The sequence below is a fragment of the Vidua macroura genome, chromosome 6 (genome assembly GCF_024509145.1).
Source record: "Vidua macroura isolate BioBank_ID:100142 chromosome 6, ASM2450914v1, whole genome shotgun sequence".
NCBI lineage: Eukaryota > Metazoa > Chordata > Aves > Passeriformes > Viduidae > Vidua > Vidua macroura.
Window position 1 is genome coordinate 58,100,636 of NC_071576.1, and position 21,145 is coordinate 58,121,780.

Consider the following 21,145-nt stretch of genomic DNA (forward strand, 5'->3'; position numbering starts at 1 on the left):
TCCATATTATCCTTTTCATCATAATCCATTGGGTTTTGGTGGGGTTTTTTTTCAGCGAATTTATTCTCTTAATTCAGTCCTCCTCTCTAATTGCTAAATTGCAGTAAGTTAAATAAAACATGAGGAATTCTGCTAGGAAAACCATCCAGCTGCTGCTCTGTGCTGAACGAGGTACTTCAGCCAAACAATTCCCTCAATGCCCAGTGGTGGTTTAGATGACTCAGCTGGTTTGCAGTTATGGGGCTTCTTTTTGGGTGTGGGGGTTACTTTTTTCTGCTTTAGTGAACTCCCAAAATGTGTCCTGCACTCTTCCTATGTCATCCATACAGATATTTTCATTTTCATTTGTTTATTGTTGATTAGCTTTAAAAATGTTAAAGGAAGTGAACTATGTTGTGTATAAGGAACTGAAGAGATTGTCACTCAACTTTGTTTTTTCACCACTATTACTGCTGGAATAATTCTAATTATAATTGAAAATATGACTGCTGTGCAGTACTTTCTGCTGTTGTGGTTATAGGTGGGTACTTTATTGTGGTACATTTTGCAAGGATTTTTATTATATCTTTTATTATCCTGGGCAGGTGTTTAACTACACCGATTTTTCATGAGGAATTAATTACTTAGCACTAAAGCAGGCAAGACTTTGGGATTTAAAGAGACTGCCAATGAAAAATATGCTTCCCTTTTAAATGACATCTGCTATTGTCCTTTTCATACAGGGGTTCAAACTTGATTTTGCTTTGAATTGTGAATTTGTTCCTGTTGAATTCAGTGACATCCGGCAGACAAAGGCGAGCTTTAAAAAGCTGATGAGAGCTTGTGTTCCCAGCACTATTCCTACTGACTCTGAGGCAACATTCCTCAAAGCACTTGGGGAGTCAGAGTGGTTCCCACAGGTAATTTATCTGACAGGTACTTCTGATAATCTATATGCAGTACTGCTCACACAAAATAAATTCCAAGCTCTTGTGACAGAGGACTATTGTGTTCTAACCAGCTGTTCTTTCCTCACTGGAAGCACTTTGCATGCTATCTAGTCTGGCATTACACAGGCATTACTATTATTTTAATGCCATCATAATATTTACAAATATGAGAGGCATTTTTGTAACAAAATTTATGTTTTATAACATGGAACACACACACACATACAAGGAGAGGTGACTGGGTTTTCTCTCTATATAAATTCATGGTCTTGGTTTTAAATTATTTCTCTCATTTAATATGTTTTAAAAATCAGAAAAAGAAAGTGTGGGACAATAAATGAGCTTTTTTATTTTAAAACCAATATTTGACTCTTCTTATGTGTTCCCACCCTGGATTTTGATATGCACAAGCTAAAAAGCAAGCAAACATCTGTTGTGGAACATGGGGGAGTGTTTGTGGGGAAGAGAGAATTCTATGTGTGTTACTCTCTCCTCTCTGAATCTGTACCTTAATTTCCCTATCTCATGTTCCTTTACATAAATATTAACCAAACAACGGCAAGACTGGAGCAAACTTTGCAAGATTCAAATTAAGAAGGATGTGGGAAAGCCAGCTCTTTGTAAATCTAAAACCACTTTAATTACAGTGAGTGGTTTTTAACAGCTGCTTGTTATGTTTGGAAACCCCTGCAGAAGATACTTTTCTCAAATGCAATTAATCACAGAAAGCAGAATAGAATTATGCTGATTTCTTAAGGAGGAAATACTTGAGAGTAACATGTCAGTTCCCACACATCAGGAAATGCACTCCTGATGGAAATGTGCTGCAAGGAGGGGCTCAGCTCCTTCCTGGGGTGAGAGCAGGAGCTGCTCGTGGCTGGGGCTGGCCACCACGGTTTCCAGGAAGGGGAGAAGCTGGGAGAGCATGCAAAAGACTTGATTTCCTCATCATGTGAACATTTTCCATCACAGAGTGGTTGAGCAAGTTCATAAGTGTAGATAAATTAATTGAATGTCATTTCATCATTGAATTAATGAAATAAACTTGTCCCCTGCAGCAGCCCAGGGATGGAGGGCAGATAACACTGCAGTTCTCTCTTTTGGCATATTTCAGAGGATCATTCCTTGCTTTGAGAGCATCACTCTGCTGAGGACTAGGACATCATGTCACACAATAGCTTTGTTATATTTAAACCACATTTCTGTGGTTTAAATCATGTCATATCTGACTTACGTGATAAAGCTAATTTATGACTGATAAAGTTAATTTATGACTGATTTGGCACATTCTCTGCTATTCCCATGAAAGAACATAGATCTGTCATCTCAGAAATGTTTTCATTGTATTATGCTTTCCTCTTCTGGGCAATAGAAGTTTAGCATTACTGATTTTTACACTGTATGGACTATCTCTTCATAAGAATGTGAATGCATAGAAGAAAATTGAACACTGCCCTGTCTTCTGAACACAAATTTTAAAAATATTGGTTTGCATTTTTAACAATGAATCTGTAAAACCAGATTGCATATCAGTTTCCTCATTAAAGATGGGAAGAAACAGCCTTTCTTCTATTCTACTGCCTAAGAAAGGATAGAAGAATAAACAAGCTTGGTTTTAAAAGTGGTTCTCTTTTCAGTCTTTTCTTATAAAAATTGCAGGAAAATTAGTCTGTTTGGGTTGGGGTTTTTTTTCTAAATAATGGCTATGTGAATGATCAGAGGAGTCAAGGTTTTTCTATCACAATTTTCATAGCAATATTCATCAGATTTTTAAGAGGAAGAAAGCAGACTGCCATGAATAAGGATGAATTTTCTAGGTTTTAACTGTTGTTTGGTTGATCTTTCTTCCTCTTGTTTTCTTCAATTTAATTTTCTTCTCACTTTCCTGTGCCTTGTGTACTTTCTGAACTTTTTTTCCTTGCATAAATGATCTTCTTACCATCTTTTGTTTGTTTTCCTGTACTGTTTTCTTCCTTCTTTCAGGCTTTCATCTTTCCCATTGCTTCTGTTGGTTGGATTATATTCAGTGCTGCACAAAGAACAGTTTCACTCTGCTGTAAAAAACTGAATTGTTTATGTATTACCTATTATGTTGTTTACCAAGAGTGCTGTCATAGTATACAAAAATGGTAAAATCATCATATGGATTTTTCTTTTTAGTAATAATGATGTGAATTCTCATAGTAAGATAAAATTGCCCAGATTCACCTGAACTTCTTTAACCTGCTTATTTTAGCATCACTGTGCAATGAATAAGTGCAAATCATTAAAGTGTCCTCTTTTCATATATTTTAGCCTGCCTACCCAACTATCTAAACTGTTTCTCTGTTGTTGTTGTTACTGTTCAAATAATTAATTTCCAACTTCCATGGGACTTAATATTAGTAATATTATCTTATAAATATCTTGCATGGGTTCTCCCATCAAAGTACTTAGTGACTTTATGGAAACTTTAACATTTCAGAGGAAATTATTTTAGTGTTAAGCCCAGGATGGAATTTCTCTCCAGTAAATCTGTCAACTGTGTTGTTCCCATTCTCCTTTTTATGACAGCTAGTTTATTACAGTACTCATTGACTTTAATACTTCAAGTTCCTATCTGCAAAACTTCCCTGAGTTTTATTGTAGATGGAAATCCTTAGACTTTTACATTTAATTGATGCCTAATCAGTTGCATCAATGTGTTTCTCTGTGCTATATGTGGATTCAGGAATGCATTTTTAAAGATGAAAATATTCTGTTTACTGATATTATCTAAAGATTTATCTAGAGTGTGTTACTCATTCATAATATTTTATAGCTTCACAGGATTATGCAATTGGGTGTGATCATCTCTGAACTCCTGGAAAATGGTTCTTCTGTTATGGTTTGTTTGGAAGATGGCTGGGATATTACTGCTCAAGTAAGCTGCTATAAAAACCTTGAAATAGTTAAATATTGAGAAAAAGCACCAGGCAATACGTTTTTACACAAGTGACAGATAATTTGCTATGACATGAATAAATTTGTGTTGTGGCAGCAGAGAAGAAACCACAATGCATGAATCTTTGCATTCATTTGCAATTTATTTCATGACATGGCTCTTTAAAATGAATTCATTCCAAAGGTCCTGATGGTCTTAACAGTTCTAAGGCTTATATCTAAGATCTGCATTCCTGCACCTGACCATGTGTAAGAATGAAAGCTAAAAGTTGCCACAACTGTTCATTTATCATTTTAAACATTGTACATTTTAAACACAGGAGAAATTTATTCTCTTCCATTCAATTTCCGTAAGTAATGTTAGAAGACCACACAGGGAGAAAAGTGAATTTGTGCCAAAGTGCCTGTAACACCTGCTGCAAGGACAGATCACCTCAAACTATAAATTAGGTGAATCAAGATCTGCTGCCTGATTTAATAGATGCATTGTGTCCATGCTGCTACTTCATAATTCAGAAGAGAAACACAGATATCCATAATTCTAGTAAATAAACCTTAATGTGCAGCCAGCATCATAATACCAGGTAAACAAGGACACAAAAGAATGCCACCATAATTATTGGAATCATTGCCAAACAATGAAGAGTAGAGAGGGGAGATGCATAGCTGGAAGTGCAAGAAGGCTGTGCTGCATTTTAAAGTCTCCTGAGATACTGTGTATAAAAACAGACTGCAGTTGGCTAGGACAAAAACTCTGAAGTCACCCTCAGGACCAATGCTTTAATGCTTTTTTTGCTGAGGTAGCAGATGCTATCTTTTAAATGTTTATTATAAAAGGGGTTTTATTTCAAACATAATTTAAATGTAATAAACGTTGTAATCACCTCCCAGATCTGTAGCTGCTTAGGTTTTACTTCTACAGATACCATAAAGTCTCAATGTAACTGAAGCTTTTTCATGTGGAATATTATTTGATTTGTTTCATCAAAGTGCTTAATGTATGTGATAAAATACTTTTCATTGAGTTTACACAAAAGCTTTTGTTTTCTTGAGCAGTGAACAGATTGCTGCATGCTTACATTCATTTGCTAAAGGTTTCTCCTAACTTCTGTCACTGGTAACACAGAATGTCCTGTCCTGTGCTCTAGGTGGTGTCTCTGGTGCAGTTACTCAGTGACCCCTTCTACAGGACACTGGAAGGCTTCAGAATGCTGGTGGAGAAGGAGTGGCTCTCTTTTGGCCATAAATTCAGCCAGCGCAGCAATCTGACCCTCAACTGCCAGGGCAGTGGATTTGCTCCTGTTTTCTTACAGTTCTTAGACTGTGTGCATCAGGTAAGCCAATCTCTGACTTCCATTTGCAAGAAGGTTTCATGAAGAAATGTGGATGTTGCAGTATTTCAGGTGTTATAGATACAGGTTTGGGAGAAGATTAATAACATCATTGCCTAGGTTTTATTGAAGTGGATGGATTTCACCCCAAGAAGAGCTGGAATGGTTGTCTAGAGGAGACTGACCCAAAGCAGACTCAGAGGGATGGTTGGTGGTGCTGCTATATTAAGGTTGTTTATGTAGAGGTTTCAATTAGAAGGTTTTTAAGCTATGTGTGGCTTTTAGAGTCCTTTATTCAGAAAGAAAAAGGGACTGATTTCTAGTACCTTGACTAGACAGTTTTAAATTCCTTGTGCCTGATGATGAGCCTTGAAGAGAGGCCTTGTACTGCACCAGTTGTGGAAACAATGACAGCTATAAACCAGGGGTTCTGAGATGTTCTGATTTTTATGCCTAGTACATGTCCAGAAGAAGATGGACACCAACAGTTCTGTTGTGTAGGAGGAAATTAGGTTAAACTAATTTTGGGTTAATTCTGAAGTGTGTCCTTTTCTACATCTCAAACCACTAAATGTAAATTATTTGCAGAGATTCTGTGTATGCAAACATAAGAGGGGCTCTTGCACAGTTCCTCTTGTACATGTGTCCTTCTTTTCCCACTTCTCTGATTTTTCTCACTGAAAAAGCTGAAAGTTTCCTTGACATTATTAACCTGTGTTAAAATGTACGGATGACTGTGTATCACAGAAAATTAACTGTTAAGGCACCAGCCTTTTTGCTGGGAACACACATTCATAGTAAATACTTGCATGAAACAGGAGTCTGTGAATAGTCTTACTCTGCTACCTGAAGAAAACTCCATAGATTAAATAATTTGCTAAACCAATGGAAAGCAATCTATGTGAGATGGATAATGAATGAGCTTAGAAGGAGAGGAGTGATAAACATGTTATGGAAAATATCCCCAACTTTGTGTGTGTCCCAGTGGTAAGCACAAACAGCTATCATTATTGCTGTCTCAGGAATTAATAAATCATATTATTGGAATTTGCATTAATTGCTACAGCACTGCCCTTATGAAAACCTTAGAAATATTTGTCATATCTTCTGTTTCATCCATTCCCCAGTGGTTGTAGTCATCAGGTTGTTTTTTATTTGAAATTGGGAGATTTCTCTAAAGAGAATCAGTACTGCATTTTTTGTTCAAATAAGTGGATCTACCCAAATGTCACACTTTTTCTTACAATAGGCTTAGGGTTATTGCTCCTTTACTGCAGTAGAAAAAGACCCATATTCTTGGTTGCAGTGGCTGCAGCAGGACAAAATTGCCATGTGATCTAATACTGAAACCCATCTGCCTGGTGGTTCATCCAGTTCTGTAAATTAATTATTTGTCACAGTCATGGTGCTGTGTTCTCTCTGCTGTCAGGTGTCTTCTCCAAGCTTAAATTGGCTGACTGCAAACTCCATCCATTAGTAGAATGGAGTAAGCCTACCTCTGATTTTAAGCAGTAGTGTAAATTTGGAGTGAATCCTTCCAGCATCTCCCCTTACCATTTTTTGATGCTGGTGCATGTGTACTAGATTTTTGGGGGAAGAATTTAAACTTGCACCAATGGTTTGTCATTTAGCTTAAAACCATTGGGTTCATCAATGTAAAGTGGAGTCATCCACTCAACTGGACTAAATCTAGTCCAGGTAAAACCAGAGATGTGTAGTATGGCAGCAGCAGCTGCTTCAGTCTGTTTGTCTGCTCTGAGTTCCTTCTGATTACTTGCTAATGTAGACATAGCCTACATCCTGTTTCTGCCCCTGGAAGCACTTTGCTTTAGTTTTACTGTAATAAATCTTAGAAAGTTGTCACTACAAGGAAATTATCCTCACATGCCCGTGCAGTATTTCCTTCTCAAGTGATTCAGAGATGACACAGGTTTTGGAAACAAATAGGTAATCCAGAAGAAAGTTAAAAATTCAATCCAAGGATTTGGGTTTATTGTCATGAAGTAGAATGGATCATGTTTTCTTCATGGTTTTTCTTTAAGTTACGTTTAACAAAATCTGCAGTTCTAAGGACATAGAATAGTAGATTACAGTCAGGTACAGTTTTGCCTCAGGCTGCACACTTCTGAATGTGTCAAGGAAATATAGGAACATCACCTTTATAATTCACCTCAGGGAGCAGCTTTAGTGCCTGTCACTTGTTGGAATCCAAAATGTAAGGAGCTTTAAGAACTGTGGGCCTGGAAGCCAAAGCTTAGAATTAAACACAGAATTTGATCTGAGACCTTGGAAAAGGCTTCCAAACTCAGGTGCTAGAAGCAAGAATGTGGATTTATAGTTTAAAACAGAGACATAAGAGTTTAAGATATAGAAAATATAAAAGTAGTTACAGAGGTAAACAAGGAGTCTAGAATGCAGTAGGTTTTATAAGATGAACACACCATAGGTTTGTGTGTTATAACATGATTGGCTAAGAAAGCTTACGCTGTAGCATGGGTCTGAAAGACAAAATATTTAAGGATTAGGTCAAAAACATAAATGTCCTTCTGGCAGTGTTTTATTGGTCAATAACTCCTTAAAAGTCTTGTAACTAAGGGTCTTGGGACCTTCTGAACCATGCTGTAATGATGTGAGCCAAATTCACTCTTCCTGCCAGTGTAGAAGATAAAAATAATAAGCCACATCATCAAAAACAACTCAGAGTTCCCATCTCAAATTCCTTCTAAAATTCCCCTCAGGTGAATGATCACAGTCACTCAGCAGGTATCTGAGTCTGCTGCATGAAATACACAGGTTATTAGCAGATGCATCTTCCAGGGAGAAGAGCATTTTCTGTTTGTGAGTTGGAGCTGTGTGCACGTGCCCTGGGCACAGCTGTGCCAGCAGGACTGGTACCTGCTTTTCCCAGCCAAAATGTTGGGGAAAATTTGGGAGAAAAGACCATTAGAAGCAGCTCAGCTTGTCCATCTGAAGGAGACAGTAACTTCTCCTGAAGAAAGATAAGGCTGTGAAAGGGTTATAATTATTTTAGCCAGTGCTATCTTCATCCAAGACAGGGCATGGGAAGCATAATCAGTCTGATATTGATAATACAGACTTGTCTGTAAGCTATATGACCTACAGTCCCATGGAGAATGCAATTCTGAGTAACTTTTCTAGAACTAGAGTTAGATTATTCTTCTGACTCATGATAACTCTTCTAACTCATAGTATTGAGTTACCAAATTTTAACAGTGTGGTTGTAATTTCTAGGGAAATTGATTTCGAAGTCAAATTATTGGTTGAAATTTCATATGAATTTACCATAAAAAATAAGTTTTCTCAACATCTGTACTTGAAATTTTTTGTGAATTTCCATTGGTTTCTGTGCAAATTGTTGCACAGCTACAGAATCCATTTAGGTAGCAACTTGACCCTGAAATGTAATATATAATGATCAGTTTTTTTTAAATTGACCATTAATTGGAAGATAACATTTGGTCCTTTCAAAGTATCTTTACCCTTTAGAACCCATATACTAGGTGCAGTAAGAAAATTACCACAGAGCCACTACATGCATTAAATTTCAGGGGTTAAACTAAAGATACAGAGAAAACAAATGAAGCAGTGATTCCTAAATTAGAACTGCATCATCTCATAAAAAGGCATTGTTTATGCCAATATCTCCAGGTGTCAGCTGAATTATTAATGCAAAATCAGTCTTTCACAATAGCAGCATCTGGCAGAGACTTTCCCTGCTTCTAAGGAGACGGAGTTTATGCAAGTGATGTCAGTGAGGAAGCTTTTCTTATTTTTCTTCTGAATCTGCTTGGTAATTTATTAACTATAATTAAAACAGGATGATTTTTCTAGAGCTGACATCTTTTAAGGCCAGTGAGGAGCTCTGTCCCAGCACCCTGTGTAAGAGGAGGTGAGTGCTGCTCCCGTGGGAGATGTGCTCAGTTATTCCAGGGTTTGCAGGAGAAGCCTCGTAGCCATTACCAGCACAGGACCTCTGCAGTGCTGTATTCCTCATTCCTACTCAGTAAAAATTGATTTTAAAGACCAAAATGTATTAGAAAACTAAGGAAAGTTGATAGATCTATAAGATTATTAAATACATGTAGGAGTTATTTCAGCGGGAACATGGTAATTTTAAAAAGAACTCAAAAATGCTGAGTTTCTCTAATAATAATATTAGAAACATGTACAGGTTTAGATTTTAAATGTTCATGTATTATGGAGATTAAGACAACAATAATTACTACATTGTTTACCTCTGATCAGAGAAATGTTTTAAAGATGTTTTCTCTTTAAAAGTAAATTATATTATAATAACTTACAGTTACTACAATATTTCTGCATCCAGAAATCTCAGGAATGGAATCACCCACAACATTTAGAGCCATGACAGAATTTTATCAGCAGCTTGTTCTTGTAACTCTTACATGTATTAAAATAATTGTTGGACCATAAGTAGAAGTTAAGACCCTGGATATATTTCATGTCAAATAGCAGAATGTTGCCTTTCCTTCTTACAGTATATTAAAAAAACCTTCTCCTAACACAAGGAGAAAATATGTACTAAAGAAGATACGGAAAAAACCCTCTTTTTTATAAATAGAGCTAAATATTTAATTTGTCTATAAAATTGAAGTCCTGAGTTTATTATAGAAAAAAATTGCTTATTCTTACGTCTTTTATTTTTACAAGTCAGTGCAGGAATGTAGTATTTGTAGGTTAAAATGGGGATTAAATAAGAGTGGGTATATTGAACTGATACGTCTTAAAAGCATCTGAGCATTTAAAATGCCCAGCCCCAAGGTTATATTGAGATATAATAAGAAATTCTCTGACTGAAATGCTGTGTGGGTGTTTGTAGGTCCTTGCAAGGGATTTTCCTGTCACTGTTGTATGTTCAGTAGAAAAACTCTGTTTGCTAAACACTTTTCCCCCCTTTATTTAGCTGATCTATGTGGAAATATAAATGTAAGGAGCTTCAAGTAATCTTAGTAAGAGTTCCCATCAGTACTGCAAAAACCCCGTGGAGTAACTGACAGGTTAAGAGAGAAACTGGTAAGAGATTAGAGAGAACATATGGAACAGAAAAATGAGTGGTGGGAATGCAAAAGACAAGGCAGGGGTAGATTGCAGAACTAAAGGTCTATTACAGGTTTGATGTGGAGCTAAACAAAGCACAGTGAGACTCATTTCAAATGTGAAATTCAATCAGTAGTTTCTTTTTCAGTTGCAAGCTGTACTTATTTCCACTGCAATTAGGAATTTTCAGTTAATTGCTGTGTTTACTCTGAAAATAAAATCATGAGTCATAAACTTACTTGAAGAGTAAATTTTAAATTAACACATTAAATTTCTCCAGGCTCTATCTCATCAAGATTTTTAGACTCTTTCATTTTATATGGATATCAAGTATAAATATCAGTAACTAATGCTGATTTTTTTTGCCATGAATATTAAACTTCATACTTAAAATCTTCCACCAGGCTCTTTATGATAATGTTAAAAGAGAAGCTGCTGTGAAGAACCAGCAATTTCACAGTGCTGTACTCTGATAATATTGTATAGTTTTCTTAAATAAAGATCAGCTCCTGACTCATGTTGGAGACATTCACTGTAGCAGGCAGACCCACAGCCTAATGAGGGTAACAATTTAAGAAATTACATGGTTTTTACTGTTTTAAAAGAATAATGGCAAGACACCTCCTCATTGTGGTTTTTTCTTTTTCATACTCTAATATTTTTGGTCGTATTTTGAAAAGGAAGAAATATGTGTAGACTAGTAAGTACTTGAGAAATTGGCTGTTTCAGAAGTGGTAGGTGGAATCTCATTTGCAGCATTGTCTCTGTACTTTGTTTTGTGGGGTTCTGAGCAATAGCCAGAAATCCAATATGAAACCTTCCAGTTAAAGTTTGAATTCCAGCCACATCCAGGAGTAGCATCTTTACCTGTGGAGTTATGTGGTGACTCAAGAATTATCGAGATTTATATCCAGTTGGATTTCCTGGAAGAATCATGGAATCATTTGTACAGAGTATGATACTGTTTATTACACAGTTCACTCTCTCTGCTCTGAAATGCTTTTGCAGCATAGACAATACATGAATTTATTTAGCCAAAAATATTCTAGGACAAAATGTTAGAAGGATTTTTGTGACACTTGCAATTTGTTTTCAGCATCCATGGGAGAATTGTTTTGCTGTCATTTCACTTTATTATTTCTTACATATCTATTTGTATTATCCTCAATACCCACTTTTTTCCTTTTCTTTTTTTTTTAATTTTATTTTGTAGATTCATAACCAATACCCGACAGAGTTTGAGTTCAATCAATATTATCTGAAGTTTCTGGCTTTTCATCACATATCAAATCGATTTAAAACATTTCTTCTGGATTCAGATTATGAGAGACTAGAACATGGTATGTGTGATCTTTGTGTCTTGCCTACTGCTTTTGTAGTTGTTGGTATTTTTCTCCTCAGTATTTGGTCTACAAAAATTTGCCTGGGTTAAGATGGTCCAGTAGCTGCGTGGTGACCACATAAGGAATTTCCATGTAATGAAATTACATTTCAGGTGTAGAAAGGAATATGGAGGTGAAGAACATGTATTATTTTCTGCTTCAGGGATTCCTGAGCCATGCATCTGGTGGCTCTAAGAGAAAGTAGAAGAAATGAGTGCCATGCCTCAGGGTTTTTAGCAATTTTTCCAGGTAGCTCCATTTTTCCTACTAAATACCTTCTTTTAACAGAAACAAAGTCGCTGTGAGTCCATTAGAGAGTGCATAAAGTATCAAGAAAGAAAAGCCTTTCCATCAATTACCTCCCACTTCTTCCTCTTGCATTATCTTCAGTGTTTCTCCTTTTATATTTTCTGTTTTACTCCATCTGTCATGTGCAACCTGACTGGTTCCAAGGCCTTAGCTGCCCTCAGAGCCATCTCACTGAGGCTACATAACCCCAGCTGAGGCTGCTCTTGGGACTTGTCCACTAAAACATGCTCCAAATTTCTCTGCTTTGTGGGCTGCTTCTCATGGCATATGATCAGTTGTAATGCTTTCTTAAAAGCTGTTGTAGCTGTGGGGCAGATTAGACTTGAGCAACCATTTTATTATTTAAAAAAAAAAAAAAAAAGTTAATACCTATTATTTATCTTCCTTATTTATTTCCTCTTGCAGTGGGATTTGATAGTAGAGTTTGCTATACCTTCAATCTGTGAAATTCCTTTAGGCTGTGCTTCAGCATTTGTTGAGCATTATCACAAAGCCATCTTTTTGCTGCTCTTCTTTTCCCCAGGGACATTGTTTGAAGATAAAGGAGATAAACATGCCAAGAAAGGAATTTGTATTTGGGAATGTATTGAAAAGATGCACAAAAGGAGCCCCATTTTCTTCAATTACCTCTATGCCCCTGCTGAAATTGAGGTATGATTTTTCTTAAAATACAGGTGGTTTGTTATTCTGAGTGATTCCTTGAGTACATTTTGATATCTTAATTGTTCTGAACTGAGTTAAGTATTTGGTGGACAAAATTGACCCTACCTGATTGATTGGAGCAGTATCTGAAAGTCATGGAAATGTAATTTAAAGGGCCAAATTCATGCATCCTGGTGAACTAAATGAGGTTCCCTGTTTGATTTGATTAAATTTTATGAATTATTATTAAAATTGTCTTTAAAGGGAACTGATTTTACAGTCATAATGGGATACATTTCATAACAGTCTGAATCACATTATCAACATCTCTGTCTTATATGACAGTGTCTATCCCCTAGACTGGGCTGTGTCTTGAATAATTCTAGAAAATTCACAGTACACCCACCATTGTAGAATTCAATTTAGAATAATCTGGAAAATACAGGTATTGTGTTATAAATCTTAAATTCAAAGTCTTCCTTCATGTCATTATAATAACACTTTGTTTCAAATAGGCACTGAAGCCAAATGTAAATATGTCCAGCCTCAAAAAGTGGGATTATTACGTAGAAGAGATTTTGGCTACAGGTCCTTCCTATGATTGGACCATGGTACCTGCAAAATGCAGTGTTTCAGAAGAAAATGACCAAGCAGATGGTTCAGTCTCTCAGACTAAGAGGAAAATAGTGTGGCCATGTTATGATGATGTAAAAAAAATACAGCCTGATGCCATCACCAGCCTTTTAAATGTGAGTACTTGTGTTGCACAGAACAGTGAGTTCTCTTCACGAAATTCATATTTACTTTTTATGGAAGTTATTGCCTTACAGATGTACTGCTATTAAAAGGATTGTGATAGATGTCAAAACAGGTCTTTGGTAAGACTGGTTGATCTGGAGATGTGGTGGTGGTTCTGGGAATCAATCAGACTTCCTGCAAAGCTGATGTTGTTCTGAATGCACACTTCCCTTGGAGTGTGCTTTAATTGTAGCCAACAACTACTCATGGATTCATTTTTTCACTGTCTGTTTTAAAGAATAAATAAAATTTTAGGTTGTCTTTTGTCAGAAATGCAGGAGCAGCTATTTTCATTTGGGCAAATGGTGAATCTTGCTTTCTTGACCTCTTTCTCCTCATTTTAAAGTAGGTACGTGGTAAAATAATGACCCAGATTCTTGGACAGATCAGAAAATAGAATCTAATACTTGTTGATTTTAACAATTGGGAAGCAGGTACACAAACATAGACTGAACATCTTGGCCCACATTTCTCAAAAAAGACTTGCTGTGATTGCTCTTAGTTTATTCATGTTTACTAGAAGCAAACTGATAAATTTAGATTCTTCAAAAGATTTTGGTACTTGAAATAGATGCCTGATTTTGGCTTTTTCTTGTTTGGGCTCACTTGGGCTGCTTAGGTTTTGTCGTTCATTTAGAAAATGAAAAATGATCCTATTATCATCATTGTTGTAGTTATATAGAGTGATTTAACATCTGTCTTCTCTTAAAGATGAAGATGCTTGTTGATTATAATTAATTAATTAACAGCCTGACATTTGGTTATCATCATAATTGATAGTGCAGGAAAATGACAAGGGCACTGTTCACTTCCATTCTTTTGAGCCACTTGCATGTCCAGGTACACATCTCTGTGTGCAGTGTTTAATTTTGAAAACTCTCTGCAAACTTTACCTTAAATTAAAGCTGGGATTATGGAGCCCACTATTGCAATGCTTGGAAAATCAGGATGTGCTCTAGGACCCCAATTCTCCTGAATCAAAGATGATTTTTAGCAAGTCTTAATGCAGGAAGCTTCTGAATGGATGCGAGTCCTTGAAGATTTCGATGGAGAGTTAGCTTTATTCTGGCACATTCCTCAAATTCCTTTTGGTCTGCTCCTTCCAATCCTGATTGATCAAACACAGGAACAATGCCCAGTACAAAAAAAAAAAAAAAAATAAATAAAGAGAATCTCATGTAGAACCCCCTCTTGACTCAAAAGAAGACAGTCAGAACTTCTCAGAGCTTCTAACTTCCCAGAGGCAAAGGAAGAGCAGCCTCTCAGCAGGGCACATTTTGGGGATTGTTCAGCAAAGCACAGAGAGTTTTGTATCAGGTAACCAGAGGCCAGAAGCACATCAGGAACACAACAATGTTCTCCTGCATTTTTTCCCGGGGTAGGTGCCAGACTATCCATGTCCACAACTGTGAGAAACTGCATGTAACAGGGAAATTAGCCATATTATAGGCTAAAGATATGTGGGTCAGGTTTTATGGAGTTTAAATGTTATTTGTGAATTAGATTATAGTAATAAAAGATAGCAATGGAGAGAACATTTGGAAAACTTTGGAGAGGTTGTATAAAGGTTACAAAAATATTCTTCTAAGTTTAAAAAGCAAAGTGAATGTTCTTTTAAAACAAGTTGTTAATTTAGGGCTATTGCTGATATAGGAGAAAGACCTCCTTTAATCATAAATCCACTGAGAATGTGTTGGTATCCAAAAAATGTTTCAACTGAAACCATATTTAGCATCATAAATTACTGGGGAAGATTGAGTCTTGCTTGGTTTATAATGATAAGCCCGAATTTGTTTGTTCTAAAGATATTTTTCAATTGAAAACTAGATAGTGCATTTCAGTATGTAAAGCTGAAACAGAGAAGTTATTGAGTGCCTTAATTCAGAATTTTCAGGGTAGAACGTGATGCTCTTCTTTTAAGAGTGGATCAGATCCTGGTATTTGTAAGAATTGTGAGAAATGAACCTGTGTGCTTTCACAGACATACTGTGGGTGCAAAGGAGGAGATCAGCCTCCAGAGCTCTGGAGCTGCTGCAGCTGTAACTCCTGTCTCTACCATTCAGATATTCCAAAGCAGGTTATTTAGCAGATCTTCTGGAAGGCACAGTAATGCTAATTGTTGATTAGTAATTGCAGGAAATTGATAATCTCATAATTGAACTTGTTATAACCTTTCTTGCATATATATATATATATATATATATATATATATATATATATATATATATATATATATATATATATATATATATATATTTCTGCTCCTGTAAGGCTGGACAGCAGTAGATCAACCAGAGAGATCAATTTAAAGATTTTTTTTTTTTCTTTCAAGGAAATGCATCCACTCAGAATCCATTCCACACATGGAAAGGAAAAAAAAAAACCTCTGCTGCTTACCGTAAAATTTAAAACTGAAGAGGCAAGAGTAAATCTTAGTGATTTATTGCCATGTATGTTTTTTTACATGGGGTATATTAAAGGAGAATTTAGTCCTAACTTTTCAAGTTATATACAGGAGATTGATGAAAGATTTTTGTGAAAGTTTTTCATTTTAAGTTCTGGAAGCACTACTCACTATGGAGCCAAAAAAGAAGGAATGTGACCCAGTTGCTAAGTAACAAGTTTCAGTTACTTCCAGATTCTGCAGAGAAGGACTCAGAAGTCAAGACTAGGGCAGAAAGAGAATGATCAGATTAAACTGATTAACTTATAGCAATGAAGAGCTTATATCCTTTTGCAGCAATTTTGAAAGGATTTTACTTTAAAAAGTGTCTGGAAAATTGATTCAGTTTTATGCTTCCAGAAGTGTTTTCCATTCAGCACTTTCAAGGACAAACAAGTCATCTAGAGAAGGCTTTAGTCTGGCTTGTGTTCATCATGCCTTATTTTTTATCTACCTGAAGATACTTCAAACAAAAGTATTCTGGTTTTATTTCTTAGCAGAAGGAGAGCATATGTGACTTCCAGCTACCTTCAGTATTTAAAGCTTCTCATTTGATTCTTGCTGTTAAGCCACATTTCTTACATTTAGTTTCACTTTGGAGTTTTATAATTTATCTTCAGCAAGGAAAAATTTGTAGAAATATTTTGTTCCTGTTACATTGTCAAATGCTGGCTTTTTATTTTCTCCTGAGAGTTCAGAATTTAGTTCAGAAGGTAATTTCCTTATCAAAACGTTTTCTTACTTTAAAAGTATAACAATTTTCTGTCTTTCAATAAATAGCAATTTCCTGAAAAAAGTTTTCAATCAAAAGACCAATAGGGTTTGGACAATATTATGAAATCTACTTTAATTATTAATTATGGTAGAAGTAGAGACTTACTTTCTCTACTTTTGAAAACAAATGTCTTAGATGTTTAATTGACTTCTATATAGCATGAGAAGCCTATGTCCTGTGGCAAATTTTTATTCCATCATTAATTCTTAATTGAATTTGCAAAATTGAGGTTTTAACTTTATTTAATTAATAAGAAAATTTTCTTAACAAAATAGTTGTTGAAAGGAAAAATGGAGAAAGGGAGCATGGCAAGGAATATGGACCACACTTCAAGTCTTAATAAATGTATCAATGAGTGTTCACATGTAAACATAAACCCATAAAATTGCCTCTTTTTACTTAACTTTGCACTGTCTTATTAACAGGAAATAACCCTAACTGGAGGTTATCAACATAGGTCATATTCCCAAGTTCCACAAGAAGAACATGTTGTTACAGTTTGGTATCCAGATTGAATAAATCTTTCTGTTTCATTTCCTTCTTTTATTACAGCTTTGTATCACATTTTATAAACCAGGGTAAATGTTAATATTGGCAGTGTACGATGTTGGTGTCGCAGCACAGAATTTGTTCTTTGTAAATATTTTCATAAAATACAGCCTGTCCTTATCAGTGCTGTGTTTCTGTTATGGCAGTGGGTGTTGAATTTTGTGTGTTCAGGAGAACTGGGGGGAGAATTGAAAGCCTGGTGGCTCCTCCAACCTGGGACATGCAGGAAGAACAAAATGTGGCTGATGCTGTCCTTTGACTGCTGATTCTGATGGCTCTCAGTCTATAGCTGGTGTGACAGAGGGGTTTGAACTTCACTGGGTGAAAACACTGACTAGAGAATGGATGTATAAAAATGATTGCCAGGGAGTGATCAGTTAGAAATGTTTATTCTTAAGGAACCCCTTGTTACTCGTTTCAGGAAATCGAGAGGTTGGAAAGTAAATTAAATCAGAGCCCAGAGAGGTGGCAGCTTTTGTGGGAAAGGGTCAAAATGAATCTAAAGGACGACATCAGACAAGACAATGTAAGTAGAAAAGAGCTTGTCCAATAGAATAATTCCACTCCTGCTATGTAGGCTACCTGAGGCACTGACAAGACCACTGTATTTTTTGGAGTGAAATACTGCTTTTGAAAAACTGAGTATATTGTTCTAACCCATGATATTGGCTTTTTATTTCTTCATGTTGAAAAATGTAATTTTACTTGTGCTGTTTATCTAGTTGATTTTCCAAAGTAGTTTAAGGCATACAGATAAAATGAGCACTTTACTAATGTACAGATGTATGATTTTATAAATTTAAAAAATTCTTGAAGTACTAAAAAAACTCAATTCCTGAAAGTAGCCAAAAGGATATCACAGATTCTCAGAGATACATAAAGACATTTCCATGGCTAAATGGATTTATAATGTTTAAGTAGAGATAAGAAATATTCATGCTTGTGTTTCCAATTCCTGTCTGTGGTAACAAGAAGAGCTGACAGTATAGATACTTTCTAAGTCAAAGGCTGCCTCTTTGCTCTCTGTGTGCACCAGGAATAATGCTAGATACTGCTTTTTGGGAGCTTGGCCTCTGAACTCTGCACACTGAGTTACCAGTTCAAGACTCTATCTGTAGAGTATTGTCATTTAGATTAGGACCAAATACAGGATCCCTCTTGTTCCAGGTGATTGAGATTCTAAAATGACATGGATCTATAAAGTGGCTCTTGGAAGCCACAGTTTTTTCTTTCCCCCCTTCCTTTCCTTTGAAATCAGGGAAATTTACTGTATCCAAATGTCTGTTCAGTTTTAGATGCTTCTGGGAAAGCAAGGCAAACACTGTTCAGTATTATGTCGCTGGAATATATGAAGCTTTTCTGAAATACTGATTTCTCACACCTTGTGAACCTTTGTGCCTAAGAAATGCAGGAACTTGCCATCCCTCTGGCTTCTTCTCTGAGGCAGCACTGACTTGTATTAGGAAGATTTTTTTTTTTTGGCCAGTAGTTCCCAACTTTCATGTTTTACCATGTATTTATTATCAGTACAGCACTGAGACCATCTCACAATGCAAGACACATTACATTGCCTTTTTTCTTCTATTTCCCTCTTTTTCAGCTCCGGAGACATCCTTCTGGCTCCTCAGGGATGATGTCACCTAATCTGCATTCCTATCAAAAGAGGTCTTTGCTGGAAATACCTGACAGTGGGCTGAGTGAGGAGCAGAGTTCAAGCATCTCTCCCTCTAATGGAGTAGACAGAAGAACGACGACGCTGTACAATCATTTCACATCAAAGAATGATGAAAATAGGTAAACTGAATAATCAGGCAGTAGTTGGTAATAATAATTAGATAGTATATCTGAATATCACTGAATAATCAGACAGTATTTAGTAATGTTTTATTAGATTGGTAAGTCTCTGGCTTAGGAAGCAATGAAACTTTCATGTGCACAGAACATTTTGTGGCTGCCTTATTCCTTCTTTTTGGATTTGATTACATTTAGTTGTCTCAATGGGTGGGCATCTTTCTCCTACCAACATCTTTCACCCTTCCCTTTCATTAGATGCACAAGCAAATTGTAGTTGTACACTTAATGCATCCAAAGTACTAAAAGGGTGTTTTATCTGTGTGTCACAGTTACCAATAGCTAAACTATTGGTTTAAATCTTGCTAGTTTTCCTGCAGGAAAATATGTGTTTAATATGTGTCATTTTGGGGCTTTTATTTCTCATCAGTATCCATATTATGGGATCACATGATGCCACTGTGTTTTCTGTCCCTCTCAGATCTTTTGAAGGTACGCTGTACAAAAGAGGAGCTTTGCTAAAAGGTTGGAAACCTCGCTGGTTTGTGCTGGATGTGACAAAACACCAGGTAAAACCTTTTTAGATAATGGACTTTTTTTTATTATTTTGTTGCTCCTTTTTTTATTGACTGGGTTTGTATAGATTGGTCTTACAAAGAATATTAGTAATGATGATTTTCAGTTGTGATGTGTGCTACATCATTCATGACCTATCAGTGTTTGTCTTGTGTATCTTGTAGCTGATACAGAATTCTGAGTGGACAGAGGGATTTTAGTATTTTGCCTTTTATTTTTCAGAAAGAAACATATAGGAGTATTTTATAAAAATATATTATTGTGTTTTTAAAATATATAGGAGTATTTGAGATTAGTCAGTATCATGTAAATTCAGTAGAAATATTATTCATAAGTGTTCTACCTAATCATTGTGCTAAAAGGAGCACCAAAAATAGACATCTGTTGGTCTAAACTTTTTATCCAATTTACAGTGTATGCCAGAACTCTGCAGTAGAAATTTATGGTCTTGTTACTTCAGATAATATTGGGTCATCAGGCAGTAAAATATTCTGAGCCAAATATTCCACAAAGTGGTGGTTATAACTCCTCAGACTCATGTATGCTTTTGTTTAAAAAACATGTTAATTTATTGTAGTCTATACACTTTAAAATATGTAATATCTATAAAGACAGGCATCTCTTGAAATGCTAATTGAGTACCTCAAAATCAGTGTGGTAAATACCAACAAATGTGCTGTTTATAATTATTCTTCCTAATATATCCTATATATCTTATATATAGGAGAAAAGGTTCATTTTGCAGGAGAAAAAGATACTCTTAAATTTTTTGTATAACCAAATAACCTGCTGAGTATGATAGATGCAGGAGTAATACAGGTCAGTCCTACTTGGAATTCTGTTGTTTGACTTTTGCTGTGAAAGTTTCTGTTGCTATTTTACATTGGCTCATGGGAATTTGTTGGGGTTTTGTTGTGGGGGCTTTTTTTGGAACTTGTTTGCACGTTGGAACTCAGTTTACAGAGTGATTAATATCCATATCAAAGTATCTTTGAAAGGAGGGGGAAAAAAAAAAAAAAAAGCACGGACTTTGTTCAACCTCTATGTGCAGTATAGGAAAATGTGAGCTTTCTGTGTGGTTTATAATTACCTAAAATTACACTTAAATTTCTGCTGATCACTTTAAATTCTTGAAATACAGAGAACAAGTGTTTTATCAATGCCTCAGTGAAGTAAAGCTTTTGTGTTAGTTTCATGTAATGACCAGTGAAGAAATGGTTCTGCTTTCCTGCCTCACGTGCCCTCTTGCCCAGAGCAATCCATGACTATTTGCTTCTCTGCTCTGGAGCTCTGGGGACAAAATACTCTTCCCTCAGCTCCTAGTAGTCTTTGTGCCTCCCACCCTTAGCAGTCAATGCCCCCAGGCTGTATCCAGGAAAAGGGAATTGATCCAAAAGGTCCATCTAAAAGCACATCTGGGTTTTCTCTCTCGTGTTCCAGCTGCGATACTACGACTCTGGTGAGGATACGAGCTGTAAGGGCCACATAGACCTTGCAGAAGTGGAAACTGTGATTCCTGCTTCTCCAACCATTGGAGCTCCAAAACATGCCAGTGAAAAGGCTTTTTTTGATGTAAGTGTATCTGGTCTTTACTTGATCTTTATGTGAAACTTCCTTCC

General features: G+C 36.1%; 1 protein-coding gene across 1 annotated transcript in view; it reads left to right on the top strand.

The window, feature by feature from the left end:
• The window catches only part of SBF2 (SET binding factor 2), a 232,692-nt gene that overhangs the window by 208,719 nt on the left and 2,828 nt on the right, over window positions 1–21,145 (top strand). Inside the window, 10 exon segments of the mRNA XM_053980067.1 lie at window positions 723–899; window positions 3,730–3,831; window positions 5,000–5,185; window positions 11,475–11,601; window positions 12,476–12,603; window positions 13,110–13,343; window positions 17,581–17,685; window positions 18,760–18,953; window positions 19,432–19,519; window positions 20,967–21,098. Of these exon segments, the coding sequence (XP_053836042.1) occupies window positions 723–899; window positions 3,730–3,831; window positions 5,000–5,185; window positions 11,475–11,601; window positions 12,476–12,603; window positions 13,110–13,343; window positions 17,581–17,685; window positions 18,760–18,953; window positions 19,432–19,519; window positions 20,967–21,098 (1,473 nt within the window).